This window comes from Quercus robur, chromosome 10 (assembly GCF_932294415.1).
Source record: "Quercus robur chromosome 10, dhQueRobu3.1, whole genome shotgun sequence".
In the NCBI taxonomy this organism is placed as follows: Eukaryota; Viridiplantae; Streptophyta; class Magnoliopsida; order Fagales; family Fagaceae; genus Quercus; species Quercus robur.
Window position 1 is genome coordinate 12,874,222 of NC_065543.1, and position 17,402 is coordinate 12,891,623.

The following is a 17,402-nucleotide window of genomic DNA, read 5'->3' on the forward strand; positions in this document are numbered from 1 at the left end:
AAAGCAAGAGAGTAATCTGAATATATCATGTTTAGACATTTAATTTGATTCTTTAAAATAAACGGAGAAAATAAATTAATGTAAAAGTATTAAAAATGTAGCAATATACCTGTAGTTGTATACATGTGTTGATTAAAGGTTTGTTTGGAAACAACCTATTTAGCTGAAAATGAAAACTTTTTATTAAAAGGGTAGAAAAAAAAAAAAAAGTTAAAGGCTACCAGAATAGTACGATGAGACCCATGAATAGTACCAAGAAATAATAGGATTCATGAATATTACTAAAAAGAAGCTAAAATTCTAAAATAAACTAAAACTTTCATCATCTCCCAAACCGACACTAACTTGATTTGCTCTTAAAAAATATATATTAATTTCAACCTTTTTGTTCTCTATTCTTCAAAGTATTGAAAAGGCTAGAGTTTGAAAGTTGAAATAGAAAATTCGAGATGAGAGGAGAAAAAAAAATTAGTAGAGGCTTTAGCGTTTGAATTTGTTAAGGGGCATTAATTAGTTAGTTTTTTTTTTTTTTTAAATTATTTTGTATAAATATAAGACCACAAACAAATGAAATTCCTTAAATGATAATAACAATAATAATAACAAATAAATAAAGGAATAAGCTTTCAAAATGTTGTGAATAGTTGCGAAACCCTAGAACAAGATGAATATTATATAGTACAACTTGCCACATACTCCATTAAAAATTACCATGAATTAAGAAAGGTATTCTTTTAGTTTAATTTTTAATTAAAAAAAAAAGATTTTAAACATCTTCGTTTGCCAATAGATTTATATGAAAACGATTGGATTGATGCAGTTTTATAAGGCGGTAGACTAAATTGACAAAAAAGAAGAAGGAATAATTCAATAAGGAAAGAAATAAGTAATATTTTATACCCTAAAATATAGAAGAAACGAACCGTTTCTTATAATCATAAGGCCACTTTTTTATTTTTTGATAAAATCATAAAGGCCCTGTAATTGTTTACTTTAATGTTAGTCATGGTTCTTTCTATTGCTAGATTTTTTTTTTTTTTTTAATAGAAAGTTTCTATTGCTAGAATGATTTAGAATAAACATTACCATTTATGCTACAAATATAATTAATAATCTTTGGCCTCTTCATCACATTTTAAAGATAAAGATGATGTATCTTACAGTCATAGAGGACACTTTAATAGCTTACTTCAATGTTACTTGTAATTCTTACCACCACTAGAATGATTTAAGAATAAGGTTTGGGTAATAGGTGCCGTTAAAAAATTTGTTAATGGATCATTTTATAAACATTTTAATACTATTTTTATGAGAAATATAAAAATTTGTCATAAAAGTTACTTGCTTCATTGTTACGTTTGTTTTCTTGTTTTTTTTTTTGTTAAAAAAAATATATTTATTTATTGTTTTGAAAAGAAAATATTAAATGAATATGCTTCGTTGTTATTCACTTATTCGTTGTTCTTTATGCCTAGGAATAAATGTTTATCTTGTTTGATCGCCATATACCTGTAATTTATCTATTCATGGAGGACTTCTTGTGGGTAACCGTAAATAATCTTTATGTCATAAAAAGCAAGGTTCAAATTCAATTCTTCCACAATTTTCATCTTCAAATTATTCAACGTCTTCAACTTACGACGTATCACCATATAATAGGACTCGATACTCGGCCCTTTAAATCGGAATCCATCAATCTCGTTAGGATTGATAAGGGGTCCACCGTAGTATATATTTATATCAATTATCTTCAGTTGTGATTATGAACCTATTAGAGTAAAGTGTAATATGTTAGTGAAATATTTTATCTCTTTCATTTAACATCAATTACAAAACCTTTTATCTAGTGAAAGTACAAAAATTAAAACTTGTTACAACATATGCATATACAAACACACCCCACATTTGCATATACTCACCCTACATCACGTAAAAACACACTCATTATCATTTCATACTCAGATTGGGTTTACAATTTTACATGCCTTGTTGGGTCTTTCCATTGAAACAAGAAACTTTGACAGACCCCGCCAAAAAAAGAAAAAAAAAACTAAAGATGCAACTGCAAGTGAATTTGGTTGTTCAACTATGACAAAACTCACACCCATTATAGAATTTCAAATCATTCTAACATAAGTTTTGATAAAGAAAAATATCAAACCAAATCAAAACAAAGAGTCATGATCCATTACATACCCATCATAAAAACCTAACAATACTAATATATCCTAAAGAATTTTTACTTTTTATAAAAAACCTAGCGAATATTTACACTAACGACTAAATAAATATGAATAGTATTTTGAATGATATCTTAAAAACCTCACTCAATTAATCAATGAAATTGTTAGAAGTTCTGAAGTGTAGATATATACCCTTACCTATAATGTGGATTTATGAGCTGTGAGTGTTAGGATTGTATGAGAGAGTGAGAGTACAAGAATGAAGAGAGAAACTTCTTCATTGCCTGAGAGACCCACTACAGAGAAGAAGCTGGGGTCTAAAGTGTGCTTTATGTGAAATAGGGATCCATCGAAAACCATGTGGATTAATATCCACCAGACTTTGCAAATCAAGCCTTTATTACACTTTAAGAAATCGAGCCTCTAAGGATTGATTTCAAACTTGAGCCTCTAAGGATCGAGTTCCAGGCGAATTCTACGTGGATTAAAAAATGACGTCATCTACATTAGAATACTAAAACCATGTCTCTTAAGCTCGAGTTCTTAAGGCAAAATTGAGTCTATTAAGTTTGAGATGCTAGTTTAGTAAATAGTTTAAAAATATTACTAACTAACGATAGATATTGTTTGGAGATTGGTGTCATTTTACAAAATTTTCCCCTTCTCGGGGCAAACAAACATATATTTCTCCTCCAGCCATCATCAAGGAGGAAACAAGTCAACAACAACAACAAAAATCTCTACCTATACAGTCTATACTGAGCTCCCATAATTCACAACTCATTCAGACAAAAATCTCTTTAACCCCAAACCTTCACACTGATACATATACTACTACTCTATAGTCTATACCAAATTCATTTATGAACTCTGCAAACACGCTCATCTACACTCCCTTTTCTCTCTCGCAATACCAATGCCACCACCACCACCTCCTCCTCCATATCTCTTGCTCTTCTTTACCCCCAAAACGCCGCCGTACTTATCGCCGGAACCCCAAACTCTCTTCCCCCTTCACCACCACCACCCCCACCACTATCGGCACCACCTCCTCCTCCTCCGACAGCTCAACGCTCCAAACCGTGATCGACCTCAACCAAACCACGTCGTTCCTCCACGCCAACTTCCAACGCTTCATTTCCTCTTCCCTCGACGCTTACCACGACTTACGAACCCTAATCACTCTCGACGATAACCGCCGAATCCTCGTCTCCTGTCGCCGCTCGACTGTTGTCTTCGCCGGGAATTTGGTCCTTTGCAGCTTCGTTCTCGTTTTCGCTTTTAGGGTTTTGGGGAAATTAGGGTTATGGCTTATTCGGGGCCGGTCCGGGTTCGGGGATTCTGGGCCGGTCGTGGTGCGGAGGGACCGGAGTCTTGGGGGAAGAGAGGTTGTTGTTGCTGTTGGCGTTGGGAGAAAGGTCAAGGAGAGGGAGAATTTGAAGAGGGTTTCGAGCAATCCGTTGTCGCCGGCGGTGGCAGCTTCGGCAACCAATGTGGGAGTGTCGGAGAGGGTTTTGGGGACTCGGGTTCGGCCCCGGGAGAAGAAGTTGCCGAAATGGTGGCCGGTTTCTGTGCTGCAGCCGGGGTTGGTGCTGAATGCGGAGCAGTATCAGAGGGAAGCCAACTGGTTGATTCAAGGTCAGTGCTTAGTGGTGATTTTGGGATTTCTAGTCCTATGATTGGCATGAATTTTTAGTTCTACTGCTAATTTACATATATTAGAATGGTTTAAACTGCTTATTTGATTGTGCTGAGTAATGTTGTGCTATAAACATGAATTTTTCCTAGGAGATTAGTCTTATTATCCTAATAAACTTCAGATACAATACTATTAGGAGGAATGGTATGGACTACTGTTTGGTCTGTAAGAAACAACTAACTACTCGTATTTGAGTGAAGATTGCACCTTGTTGAACTGAATCCAATGGAATTTTTTTAAACAAGGACCATGACACTGTTTATTTATTTTTCTCTTCATGACAAGTATTGGGTTATAGACCAGTTACTTTATTGAGGAACTGGTGGTGGAGATTTGGAGAGGAAGGCAATTACTTTTTGGACACTGAGGAAGTGCACAGGATTGGGATGTGATGCATTCATGAGTTGTACTGGTTATGTGGTTGGGGATGGTGATAGGTTAAGACTATGGCATGATGTATGGTGCAGTAATGGTGCTCTATAAGAGCTATATCCTGATTTGTACTGTATTGCAGTGGGAAAAGATGCATCTTTATACTCTTCCTTGGAGCATCTGGTTCGAGGAGGGTCTCTATCATGGAACATCAGTTTTGTATGTGCGTCCAGTGATTGGGAATTGGAATAAGTCAATCTTTTATCAACACTCTTTACTCCAAAATCCTGCAGTTGTGCTCATGATCTTTCGAGGTGGACACCTAAAGTTAACAGTGAGTTTGATGTCAAATCCTATTATAAAGTCCTTTGAGGGGCCAAGTATGTAATTTTTTTTTGGAAGAGTATATGATGCACAAAGTTACCAAAGAAAGTTCTTCTTTGGACTACAGTTTTGGAGAAGATTCTGATGGGGGAGAATCTGACTGGAAGAGTTATCACTCTGGGAGATTGGATTGTATGAATTGATGTAGTAGCAAGACAGTGAACCATTTGATAGTTCATTTTATAGATGCTTGTGAGTTGTGGGCCTTCATTTTAGCTATGCTTGGAGTTCAGTGGGTAATGCCAAAGAGGGTTACTGTTGTATGACTATTTTTCTACTTAAAGGTAGGTTGATATCTGAAATTGAAAAGGAGATGTCTCATGTGTATTTAGAAGAGGTCATTGTCTGGAACAATTCTAAAATGTTTGGCTGCCAAGCACAGATGTTTCATTTCAAGTCTTTTGAGCAGTCACTTCAAGCAAAAAATGTTGAATGGTGGAACATTATCCAAACTTTCATTCTTAGGACTCCACTTAAGTGGGAGCAGCACTGGGCAACGATCCTTAGTGACCATTGTGGTTGTCCCATTTCTTGACGAAGTTCCAATGTGGCATTCCTGCTTTGTTGAGGGCTTAGCACCAGTTGCTTGCAGAGTGATTCTTATTTGACTAGGTTGGGAAGGGAAAGGGGTAGTTGGTGTTTAAGAAGGGGCCAGGGTCAGCCTTTCACTTTCCTTTCTTCAGTTGAAGTCTTGAAGAATGAACTTGGTTTACATTTTTGCCTTCAAAGACCCTTACACAATGGGAAAAGCCCTAAATGATTAAGGCCAAACTAAGGCCTCAAACTTATGCTAATTTCTTTTCCTAACTTGCCAATGTGTTTTGTCGTTCTGATTGTTATTTGATATAACTCTTGTGGTTTTATGTCTATCAGTATATAAATATTTTCACAAGCTTGGTCTTAGTGCTAGAATTTTGCCTTTGTTGTAGGTAAACAAATGCATTTCTCAAGTTTTCATGTTGTTATGGTCATTCTATACTTCTTCAAGTTGCAACTCATCCACTTGATTTCCAGTGATCACGGACAATAGAATCAATGGGAGGGACATAGTGGAGGATGATATAATTCAAGTCAGTACTTCTTTTATGTGATATCTTTGATTGTCAAATATATGCATATATAATTTCACTTAGTTTTTCCATCAAAAAATTCTTTTAGAGGCATATAATTTTATCCATTTTTACCAGCGAATTTGTTTTGAGTTTATAAAGTTCAAAAAAAAAAAAAAAATTGGAGATAATCTGTTTGGTTTGTCTAGTAAGACACATACATGTGAGATAAAGATGTATGGATAGTGAATACCTAAATAAATAAATACAATTACATATCTGAGTATTGATAAATGGATGGCATTTTTAACTTATCAAAAAAAAATAATTGGATGGTTATGTTTAGGCACAAGCATGCCTGTGCATGTGTATGATATGATAGGGGAAGTGCAAAGAGTTATTTATTGAAATTTAGTTTTATTTAATTTTGGAGAGTCAGTTGTATTTTATTTAAGAAATTGGTTATTTTATTAATTTTCTGGAGTAAGGTTATTTAAAAAAAAAAAAAAAAATTGGGATTTCCCAATTCAGATAGTATTAGGGTTAAGTCTTTAATCTATATAAGCATAACATTGTACTCTAAGTTTTAGTTTGATGATTAATAAAATGTCTCTTGGAATTCTCTAATGGTCTAGTGTTGAACCTTAGATGCTAACTTCTAGAGGTTTATTCTCTCCTGCTTGGTGCTGATTCCAAGCAAGCCTAGGTGCTGATTTCTAGGTTACCTATTCTTTATTTTTTCTGTTTTTTCAATTTTATTCTGTTATTGTTTTGATTTTGTCCTATGTCAAATTTAGTATCTGAGCAAATATCTGATTAATTAGTTTCAAGCACTGTCGTGCATCGCCCAAAAAAAAAAATTGAAGCCCAGCCATGCTGGTGACCCCACACAATTTCCTAAGTACCCATTGCTGTTGCCATCGATGACTTGAGAGCCCCATTTGATCGCTCCTTGTGTCAATGGACAAGCCTCATCTTCATCCCGCAGCCTCAATTTGGTCTTCGCCCTTAAAATGGCATCATGTTGAGTTGGATGGCCCTGATCATGTTACTGCTCTGATTGCCTTGTCACTAAAGTTTCACTGAATGCATCTCATCGCTGACTCACCCTTCGTTCTCAATTGTAAAGTGACAAAGAAGCATAGGTTTGTTAGCCAGACCTTATGACTGCATTGTGCCACCACCAAAGCACCCAACTCTGCTTCCCAGACTACACCTGATCCATCGCATGATATCACCAGACTTTTTAGCTCTCATTCATTGTTCAGTGAGCCCTCACTTGCTTAGCAGCAACCCCATTCCCTCAACTGCTGCCGTTGTCAAGAAGCCACTCAGTGGTCAACCATTCTCACAGCTTATTAACCTATCAGATACTCTAGAATGGAAACCCAATCAAACTCTATACCCAAATCCAACTTATTAAACACAAACTTTTACTTGACCCAGTCAAAAGAAAAAAGACAGCCTAGACATCCCAATACTCAGTCTGACCCATTACCTAAAAAATAAACCAGGCCCACTCACATCAACCCCTAATCCACACAGTTAAATTCCTTATCTTCAATATGTGCACTTGACGAATGCTCATCAAGGCCCACACAATGACCAGTCCATAATACATAAATCAACAGCCCAGGTCAACAGTCCTGGTTCTTGTCACAATTTTTTGTCTGGAACTGTATTTTTGGTTGAATTATGGTTATATTAGAGGCATGTACTTTTAATGGTCATCAATACTCTTGGCTGTTTTTGATGACTAAATAAAATTTATTGACTAAAGAGAAGTCACCTCCAAGTACATGGGTTGGGTATTAAAGTTGCACCACAACTCAGTTAAAAATAAAACAATAAAAAAAATCCAGTAAATTAGAGAAAGAATGGCCACTTAAAGCAGCTATCCAATCATATAAAATGTGTAAAATTTTTTTTCAGATCCATCATAGGTTGTTCAAGACCTTTAAATGTTTGGTTATTCCATTCCTTCAAAATAATCCACATGATGCAGAAAGGGATTGCATTTCAAGTATCACTGTTATGGTGCCTAGAAAATTTCCCCTTCCAACAGGCCATCAGATCAACTACCCTTTTACGCATAACCCACTGAACCGCACCCCAAATAAGCACAACACTTTTTGTTGGCATCCAACAATCTTTTCCTTTTCATTTGTTCTAATTTATGTGGGTCGATAAGATTAAGGAACTCTGCCTGCATATCCAACTCCCAATTTTGAAGAGCTAGATAGAAAGTAATATCCATTGGAGATGACCTGCATTCCAACTCACACACTCTGCAATAGTGGTGTAGTGTTGATGTGGAAGTACAAGTACTGATAGATATTGCTACAATGCTACAACGAGAAGAGCATATTGCATCACTATCACAGCCTGATGGAATACCTAAAAGGGCAAGGATTTGCTGCAAACATGGTTGCAGCAAATCCAGCATACATGATTAAGTGGCAACTAGTGGGAGTGGCAAGTGTCCCTAGGTCATGTGCATTGCACATGACCAGTTAAGATGACTAACAGTGTGAGTTTTTGCTTTAAAACCATTTTCTCTCTCTAATCAGTCTCTCTCTCTCTCTCTTCATCCAAGCCCTCTGTCTCTCATCCTTTGTGCCACTGCCCAGCCCTGCCGCTTCCCTCTCCACCGACCTCACTCCGCTGAAAAGCACCGCTCCAGCCAAACCCATACCCATTTCAGTTTAAGACACTTGCACACACCAGTACCCAGCCACCATTGCACACATCAGTACCCATATGGGCCATCTCTGCCTGACCCAACCCCTTCCCTGCTGCTCAAAATCCCAAACCACCACATCTCAAACCCAATTTTGCCAAGATAGTGAGACACCATAAAAACCACAGCCTCTGCACAAAATTCTCTGCCAAACTCCACAGATTGCAAAAAGCCACCATTGTATAGATTGTTCAAAACCATGTTTGCAGCAAATCCTTGCCCTACCTAATATGTGTTCTAGATTTAATTTAGCCTGTTGAAGTGTCTGATATGTTGCTTACTGCTGAGAAGGAAGACTTCCCACTTCTTAATGGGGAGAAAAGTTAACTTAGGGAGTACACATGTTGTAAAAAGTGAGTTTGAATCATCTGCTATTGGTCAACCATCTATGGTGCATGAAGTGACAAAGTTTGATGAAGTGGAAATAATTGATACAATGGTGCTTTATGAGGATCAAGAGAAGGTTGTATCATTTGCAAAGATGATGCCGCACATTGATTTTGTAATTTTTTGACGAATTTAGTGATGTGGCAGAATGCAAGTTTTCTTTGTAAATATTAGGTATTCTTAATAAAACTAATGTGCATATACAAGATAATTAATGAATATATATATATATATATATATATATTTTGACAAGTGATAATTAATGAATATATTGGATGTGCTTTATATATCTGATTTCAACCTTTTATATATATTATCTAAGTTCATGATTTAATATTTTATATATATATATATATATAATATGTTTTATTGAATCGGAAACATCAGGTACACAGGAAGTGTACTAGATGAATCTCCACATTATGATCTAAGTGTACAATGATCCATAAAATCTAAAAAATTAGAGAAAAGATATGTCACTGAAGCCAGCAGCCACTCAAATAGAGTTCTAAAAAATTGTTTCTTGAAGTCTAAAATAGTCCGTTCACACCCCTCAAAGGTTCTTGCATTTCTTTCATGCCATAGACACCACCACATCAAACAATGTGCTTCTCTTGATTTTATTTTGCAGAATTTGAAAAGAATTGCATAATAAAATTCACTTCATTAATGAGGTAACTTTTTTGCTACTATTGTAACATGTAATTACAATTTTTTGCTTTTAGTAACTGATATTTCCATAATGCATTGGACTCTTCTTTGCCTGTATGGGTGAGCAGTTACGTCAAATATGCAGGACATCTGGAGTACGGGTCTCCTTTGACACAACAAATACACGTGATTCCTTCTATCGTGCTTCTGTTGACTTTGCTTTAAATGTTTGCAGCAGGTGTGTTTTTAGACCTGCATAAATGAAACAATTTAAATATATGCTACTTCCAATATTTATCTGCACAAGTTTTCTCCTGGTGTTGTAACTTGTTTGGGAATACTGCAGGGCCCCGAGTCATTGTACTTCTGTTCAGATTGATGGTGAAGATGCTCGGCAATTTGTTGCTGGGCTTGCTGAAAACATTGGACTTGAAAACATTCGTGCTGCAATAATTGTGTCAGCAGCTGTTGCTGCACGTACTCGTTCACGGTTTTTACAGGCGTGGGTAATTTTTCAGCTCTTCTTAGGATTCAATTTTATATATGGTCATAGAATAAGAGCTGGTGGGGAAGTGGAGAAATGCATTGAAGGTATTATGTAACTAGCATATCTATAAAGTTTTAGTGAAATATCTATAAGATCAGTTCATGGCCTGATGATCTATGGTAACAACAACAATACGGTAGTCCCATTTCTGGGTTGGCTGTGGATCCTCACTAGATTAGTTAGGGTCGGCCATGTGTATTATTTTCTTCCAATCTATTTTATTTGAAGTTATACTCTTTGTTACTTTTTTAATTGACATGTCTTTTTTTACTACTATTATTATTTGGGGTCTTCCTCTACCCTTTTTCGCTCTCTTAACTTGAATTAATTCACTCTTTCTTAAAAAGTTACATTCATTTAAACTAAGCTAGGATGAGAATGTTGACATGGTTGTTTAAGAATAATAGGAAAAATATGATAATGAATTCAGTCATATGGACAAAGGAACAGATGTCATATTGATGGTTTGTTCATGTGTGGGGAGATTGATTAATGCATATGAGAAAGAGTAATTTAAAAAAACTCTTATTATCTATCAAAAAAAGAAAAAAGCTGACAGAGGGAAAAGAGGTAGAGAGGCAAATCATGTGGTTGATCTCTATTAGTTGATAGGCTGAATGATGGGAAAGAAGCACTTGTGGTTGACTTCAATTAGTTTATGAGGACCGTTGAATCAGTCCCAATTAATTGGGATCAAGTCTTGGTTACTTTGTGTTTTGAACTGAGAACCTGTTTCCTCTTTGTTGTTACCACAACTGTAATAAGTTCTTTGAGGGATTGATTGATTTGGAGGGAAAGAAATAGTATACTTTATCTATATTTTATTTGAATTTTTCTATATGCTTGCAATGGCTTATTAAAATCTTCCATATAGTGATCATATTATTTCTAAAAGCTTGGGTACAAAAGACAGATTTTTAAAAATTATGGGACTTAAGCACAGTGATTAATATCCCATCATTTAAGAATTATTGTCACGATTTTTCGTTGGAAACCTAAATTTCAATACTCCCTGTCAATCTTAGTATTTGTGGTAGCCTCACTATAATTCCTACATTTTTTAACCTCAACATTCTTGTCCTTTTGTGCAGTTCCTATGTAAAGAATTGTGCATTCCTTTTGTCTTTATTATAATAAATAAGAACTAATAAAAACAATTATAGTCCTTTTATTTCTTCGTTAAATTAATGTTTTATGTGATATCCATTTCACCGCAGGCTTTGGAAATTCAAGGCAAACATGCTGAAGCAAAATTAGAACTGTCAAAGATATGCCTTATGCTGCGGATATTTCCTCCCGAGGAGTCCTCTGTATGTGATTTGGTTTTCCTATATTTACTCTATGAATTTTAGAAATTTCACTCTATAATTGTTTCTTTTTGAAATATATTTGTGGAATTTATCATGGTGATATATTGAAAAGCATTCTTCTTCTTGTATTTTCTGAGTTGAAAGTGTCTCTGACTTCATATGTAGTTAGGAACACAAACACACTCAATTTCTGCTCAGTTTCTTGTTATATATATATATATATTTTTTTTTTTTGATAAATAGTTTCTTGTTATATATAAGTTCACTTGTGGCTGTGTTTACCTGGCCTTTGTGGTAGCAGTCTTTATAATAGTTCTTTGGCAGGTCTTCTATGCACATGATTAGATCATATTAACTAGTTGGTACAAGTTACAATATCTTGTACTTGCTTGTGTCCACAGTTTGGTAACTTGATATGGTTCTAAACAAGCCCATTCTTAAGCTTTTCCAGAGTTGAAGCTGTAGTAGCAACTTTGATTTTTTGGTCTTTAATTGGTTGAACCTGAAGGTTCTTATTATAGTGTAGATGCTTAGTGAGCATAGGTCTAGAAATATTGGTTGTAAGGACAGCTTGTTGAATGGTCTATTTAGTCTGTCGTTATTGGTCTGTATGGTGGTCTTTGAGATTGCCATACTGTTGGCTAATCAAATACTTAGCAGTGAGCATCATGGCTGCACTTTTAAAAGGCTGATTTTTTTTTTTTTTTTGGGTATGTTTGTGTGTGTTTTCTTAACCATTTTCTTTATATGGACTCTGGGCCATTTGTCTAAAATCAAATTTGTGTGCTTTTGAATGGGAGTTATATAGGTCAATGACTTATGACCAATCCATATATAATAATGCAGTCTAGATAAAAAATTTCATGGTCGTCTTGGTATAACTGCTTTAGGATTCATTTAATTTGTGCATGCAGTGGTTTTGTGAGGAATAACCTCTAGGTTTCTGTGTCACTCACTTGGAATTTGTTTCTGCAGCCTGAGATGGAGATGGTGGCTCGAGGCTTGGAGAAACATTTGAAAGTGGAACAGAGGTTATTTCTGTTGAATATGCTTGTCGGGGTTTGTGGTGAAGAGAGTCGTATAAGTGCAACAGAAGCTCTCGGTTTGGTACATCTTTATATTTCTCTCTCAACAAATAGCAAATTCTAAATTTTAGGGAACATGTTTTTTTTTTTGGTATAACTTAAATTATTTTGACATAAAAAAAAATGTTTTGTGTTAGAAATAGAGGCAGGAGTAACACAAATAACACAAAACCAATGAAGTTGATGGAGAAAAGGGAGCTTGGGGGGAGGGGGGGGGGGGGAGAGGAGAGAGAGAGAGAGGCTACTTTCCATTCAGAAATGCCACACTTTTGGGGCTCTAGTGGCAGAAATGAGAATGGAACTCATCTTCAAAACTTGTTTCAAATACCAATCCAAATTCCATGAATGCACAAAATGCATTTTAATGTATCCTGCGAGTGGGTCTCTTTTAGGAGATTAGGGTAAGTGTTTTTGAGAATGACAGACTAATATCTTCAGCAGTGTTGTCATCACTCTTCTTTTGCCAGTTTGGAAAGTCAGTAGTTCTACAAGCAGCTTCTTAGGGTTTCTATATGCAGCTTCTTCTTCTTGTGCGTGTGTGTTTATTTTTCTAAACTTTTTCACCTTCTCCTTTGTAGGTGCCCTCTCAAGAGGGTATTGGCGATGGGCAGGAATGCAAGTATACATGAAAAGTATGTAGCAACACATTGAATTGTAAATTCTTTTGAATAAATTCTTTCATGGGTTTATAAATGTATATCTGCTCAGTTCATATCTCATTGTTTTCTGCAATATATATATATATATATATATATATATATATATATGTATGTATGTATGTATGTATTGTTTTTTTCCTGCATTTTTCTTTTTTGGATGGGGTTGGGGAGGATAGGTGATCAATTATATTATTCTAATGCCATTTGTGACTCTGTAGTTTACAATCTCAACTCATTTTAGTTCTTTTTCCTCTTTTTTAATTAACTACGGGATAATCTTCCTTGTAACAATTATTATGGCCACACTAGTTGTTTTAAATAAGCAATAATTTTCTGCCCATCAGGTTTCCATTCAAGTGAGTTATCATACCATACATGTAAAGTTTTGCAGAATTTATTTCGGTTAGGAAAATTGATTGAAATAGCAACACCTCAGCTTATCCTTAATGCCATCAATAAATGTGGATGAAAGCTGGCATTAAATGGCCATCAAACCTAAGGTAGAAATGAACTATTCATCAAAAAAAAAAAAAAAAAAACTAATATCCTCTCCAATATTGCAGGTGGTATCTTGTACCCTTTTCGCAACAGATGTCTCACGTGTGGTCTATAGGCATGTGGCATCTGCTTGCAACTGATGCATGCGTAAGATAAGTTCTCCCAACCGTAGAGTCTATATTACTTTTATCCCTTATGGTTTTGATCCCACCAATTAGGATTCTTTTAACTTGATATATTTAATAAACCCCCCTATACTTGTCCAGTTAAAAAGTTGGACAGTTCTTTTTTTTTCAATAATTCGGTAGTTATACTAACCAGGGCACTTAACTGGGCTGTTCATACTTGGTTAAGAAATTTATGTACTTCCCAAGTTAGAAGTCAATTTATATTTGAAGTGTTTTTGGATATGGTATTTTGTTAAAAGCTAGTTAAAATATGGTTGTAAGATTTAAAAGGTTGCATATAGTCAAATAAGCCAAAAAAATAAAAAGCTAAAAAGCTAAGTTGTGAGAATGATTTTTTTTTTTCTTTTTTTCAATCCAGATGTAGTTTTGAGTTAGTGTGCATTTGGGTATCTCATTAGCTTTAGTTGCTAATTTGCTAAGTATGATAAAAAGGAAGAGTTTTTATTTTATTTATTTTTTAATTTTTTTTATTGCTTTTATGCTAAATGTGTGACAAAAAGTTAAAAGTTAGTTTATTTTCTAAAAAAAGATAATTTTGTTAAATATTGTAATAAAACAAAGAGACAAAGATCAAAAAGTTAAAAAGCTTTTTTTTTTTTTTTTCAAACAAACAATATTGAGTCTTTGCACTCTTTTTTTGAATCAACAAAAATCATGTTTCAAAGACACGATCTAGTGTCAATTTGAAATATTGTCTCGGAGAAATAATCTAAGTTTAAAGACCCTAGAAAGCTCGATCTTGCCAAGACGTACAATTATGAACCCAATTTGCGTCCTTAAGCAAGGTGTGTGGCATCATGCCTTGAACACCCCCTTAATTATATTGATACGTTTGAAAGGGGTTTACCATTTTATTATTTATATCGGTCTGAGCTTCCGTAACAACAACAGACTACTCATTAGATAATAAATCATTCAACTTGAGAAAAAGTGGCTTTTGAAGAAAGGAAGTCATCACCTTTGCATTTATTGTTTTCATCTATTAACAGCATTTCATTTGATATTTATTTTTGTTTCGCTATTTAATTCGACCATTTATACAATTGAATGAATATAATCCACTTATTTTTTTCATCAATTGAAAAGTAAAAATAATATATATTTTAAATTAAATTTCTTATACTTATCTTTATATTTGACCATATCGTTTGATGAGAGTTTCATTTGTTCAACAAGTGATCCAATAATCTGACTCCTTAACTGGATTAATAAATAGCTTTTCAAAATTATTTTTAATTTATTTTAAAAGAACCAAAAAAAAAATGAGGGGTTTAATTTTAAAATTAACTAATGTAAAAATAAATATAAAAATTGTAAAATTAGTAAATTATCAATATTTTTTAGAATTTCAAAACTTTTTTATATACTTATTTGTCCTTACTATTCTATCAATGACAACTAGTTCAATTAGTGAATTAATAACCCGACTCATACCCTAAATTAAAAATTGTTTTTAAACCAAAAAAGAAAAAGAAAAAGGGATTCATGATTTTATAACTAATTAATTTATTAATGTAAAAAATAAATCAAAAAATTTTAAAACTATCTACATTTATATTTTTGAAATTATAAGATTTTTTTTTTCCTTTCCTTAAAGAAAATTTATAAGACTTTTTATCCTGGGACCGACTTTGGTTAGTTTTAAAATTTGTTTTTATATTTATTTGTCCTTACATTTATAATTTTATAATTAATTGATATATTAATGTAAAAAAAATTTAAAAAGTACCGTACCTACATTTGTTTTTTGTTTTTTTAAAATTAAAAGAGTTTTTTTTTTTTTCCTTAAAGTAAATTCATAAAGACTTTTTATCCTAGGCCTCCTGGTACCGACTTTGGTTAGTTTTAGCGTGTAGAAAAAGCAACGCAGTTTTCCGAAACTAAATTCTTATTGGCTATTTAAAATTTAAAATAAAAAATAAAAGTTTCCGAAACAGATTCTGAGTACTTCGAGTTTGAAATTATCCGACCGTTAACTCCAGCCCTTAAACCGACTTATATATATATATATATATATATATATATATATATATATTCAGCGTTGAAACAAGAACACATTTTTATTTCTCCTCAAACCCACTTCTTCAAATCAATTTTTTTTTTTTCTCTACCATTATTACCCACCATCAACAAAGTTACCATTTTGTATAACCCATTTCTTGTTTCTCTTCGAACCCCACTGCTTGATACAACCATTGTTCCACAATCAATAGAAATTCAGAATTTTTTGGTTGTATCGTTGGAGGGATGAAGCGAACCAGAGAGGACTACACTGCCGGTGGTGAGGTTTCTCTGGGTTACGGAGCACCGTCTTGGTGCAGAGGTCAATTGCTTGGCCGTGGAGGATTTGGGTCTGTTTTTGTTGCGAAATTGAAGAAACCCTGTTTTGGATTTCCTCCAACCATTGCTGTGAAATCAGAACACGCTGCTTCTGGGTCATCTTCACTCTTGAATGAAGAACGGTTTCTTCGGGCTTTAAAAGGGTGTCCTAATGTGGTTCAAAGCTTTGGATCAGACATCACAACCACCAACTCTGGTGACATCATCTACAACGTTTTTCTTGAGCTTGCTTCAGGAAGCTTGGCAGATTTCATCAAGAAATCTGGTTCTGGTACTGGGATGCCTGAATTTCTAGTCAGGAATTATACTCGTTCTATTTTGATTGGATTGAAGCAAGTTCATGACCGTGGATTTGTACATTGTGATATCAAGCCTCACAATGTCCTCTTAGTGCCTAATGCAGATGGTTATGTTCCTAAAATTGCGGACTTTGGGTTGGCAAAGAGGCGCCATGCGAGAGATACTAGTGGTATCAGAGGCACAGAGTTGTTCTTTTCTCCTGAGATGGTGAGGTATGGAATTCAGGAAGCGCCTTCAGATATTTGGGCACTTGGGTGTAGTGTGCTGATGATGTTTACGGGAAAACCACCGTGGGCTACTACACCTAAATCTGAACTTAAGTCTCGGATAGCTACTGATTCACCCATGATTCCACCCCGTATCTCAAAAGCAGCCCAAAACTTCTTGAGTTGCTGCTTTGTGAGGCATCCTGCAAAGAGGTTGACGGCTACAGAGCTATTGGATCACATCTTTTTACTAGAATCAGATGAGGCTGAAGAAGTTTACATTCAAGAAAAGGCTAAAGTTTCAGAAGAGAAGAGTCTGGGAGTAAAACCTCAATCACATTGTTGTCCTTCAGCTTTGCCGAGTTTTATACCACTTCCTTCTTCATCATCTGAAGAGGAAGAAGAGGACATCCCTGCTGCAGCGAAGCGAACATGTTACAGACAGATCCATCCTTTGGCAATCATGGGCTGCCAACCTCCTGTCACTTTTACTGTTTGTGCCAATTGAGACATAGCAAACATTTTGTTTGCATTTGTAAATCATTTTTTCATTGTAATTGGTTCTTTTTTTTTTTTTTTGGGTTTCAGAAGTTGTATACTATTGATTTAGTAAATATAAAGAATTTTGCATTTTTGGTTCTTCGATGCTTACTGTTTTAGTGTTTTTTATTTTCATTGTTCATTTAGATACTAATAGTGGTAGTTTCCTTAGCCCTTAAGCAGGTTGGCTGGGAGATGCAGCCTAAAGATATTAGTAATCTACTTCAATTGTAGCCTTGATTAACTTGTGTTCTGTTTCCACTT

At 34.7% G+C, this 17,402-nt stretch overlaps 2 protein-coding genes across 3 annotated transcripts; both read left to right on the forward strand.

The window, feature by feature from the left end:
- Positions 1-2,883: 2,883 nt before the first annotated feature.
- On the forward strand, positions 2,884-13,975 carry LOC126703723 (uncharacterized). Of its 2 annotated transcripts, XM_050402805.1 has the most exons (8): positions 2,884-3,821; positions 5,653-5,708; positions 9,594-9,703; positions 9,812-9,971; positions 11,230-11,322; positions 12,298-12,429; positions 12,986-13,039; positions 13,630-13,975. In XM_050402805.1, exons 1-7 carry the CDS (start codon positions 3,047-3,049, stop codon positions 13,034-13,036), a joined length of 1,377 nt encoding a protein of 458 aa, XP_050258762.1. In that variant the 5' UTR covers positions 2,884-3,046; the 3' UTR covers positions 13,037-13,039; positions 13,630-13,975. The 2 variants fall into 2 exon arrangements, with proteins under 2 accessions (XP_050258762.1, XP_050258761.1); XM_050402804.1 differs by lacking the exon at positions 13,630-13,975 and having other exon boundaries at positions 12,986-13,126.
- A 2,024-nt stretch (positions 13,976-15,999) lies between these two features.
- Positions 16,000-17,106, forward strand: LOC126703855 (mitogen-activated protein kinase kinase kinase 20-like). The gene has a single exon (XM_050402921.1). It carries the CDS (start codon positions 16,000-16,002, stop codon positions 17,104-17,106), a length of 1,107 nt encoding a protein of 368 aa, XP_050258878.1.
- The last annotated feature ends 296 nt before the right edge of the window (positions 17,107-17,402 follow it).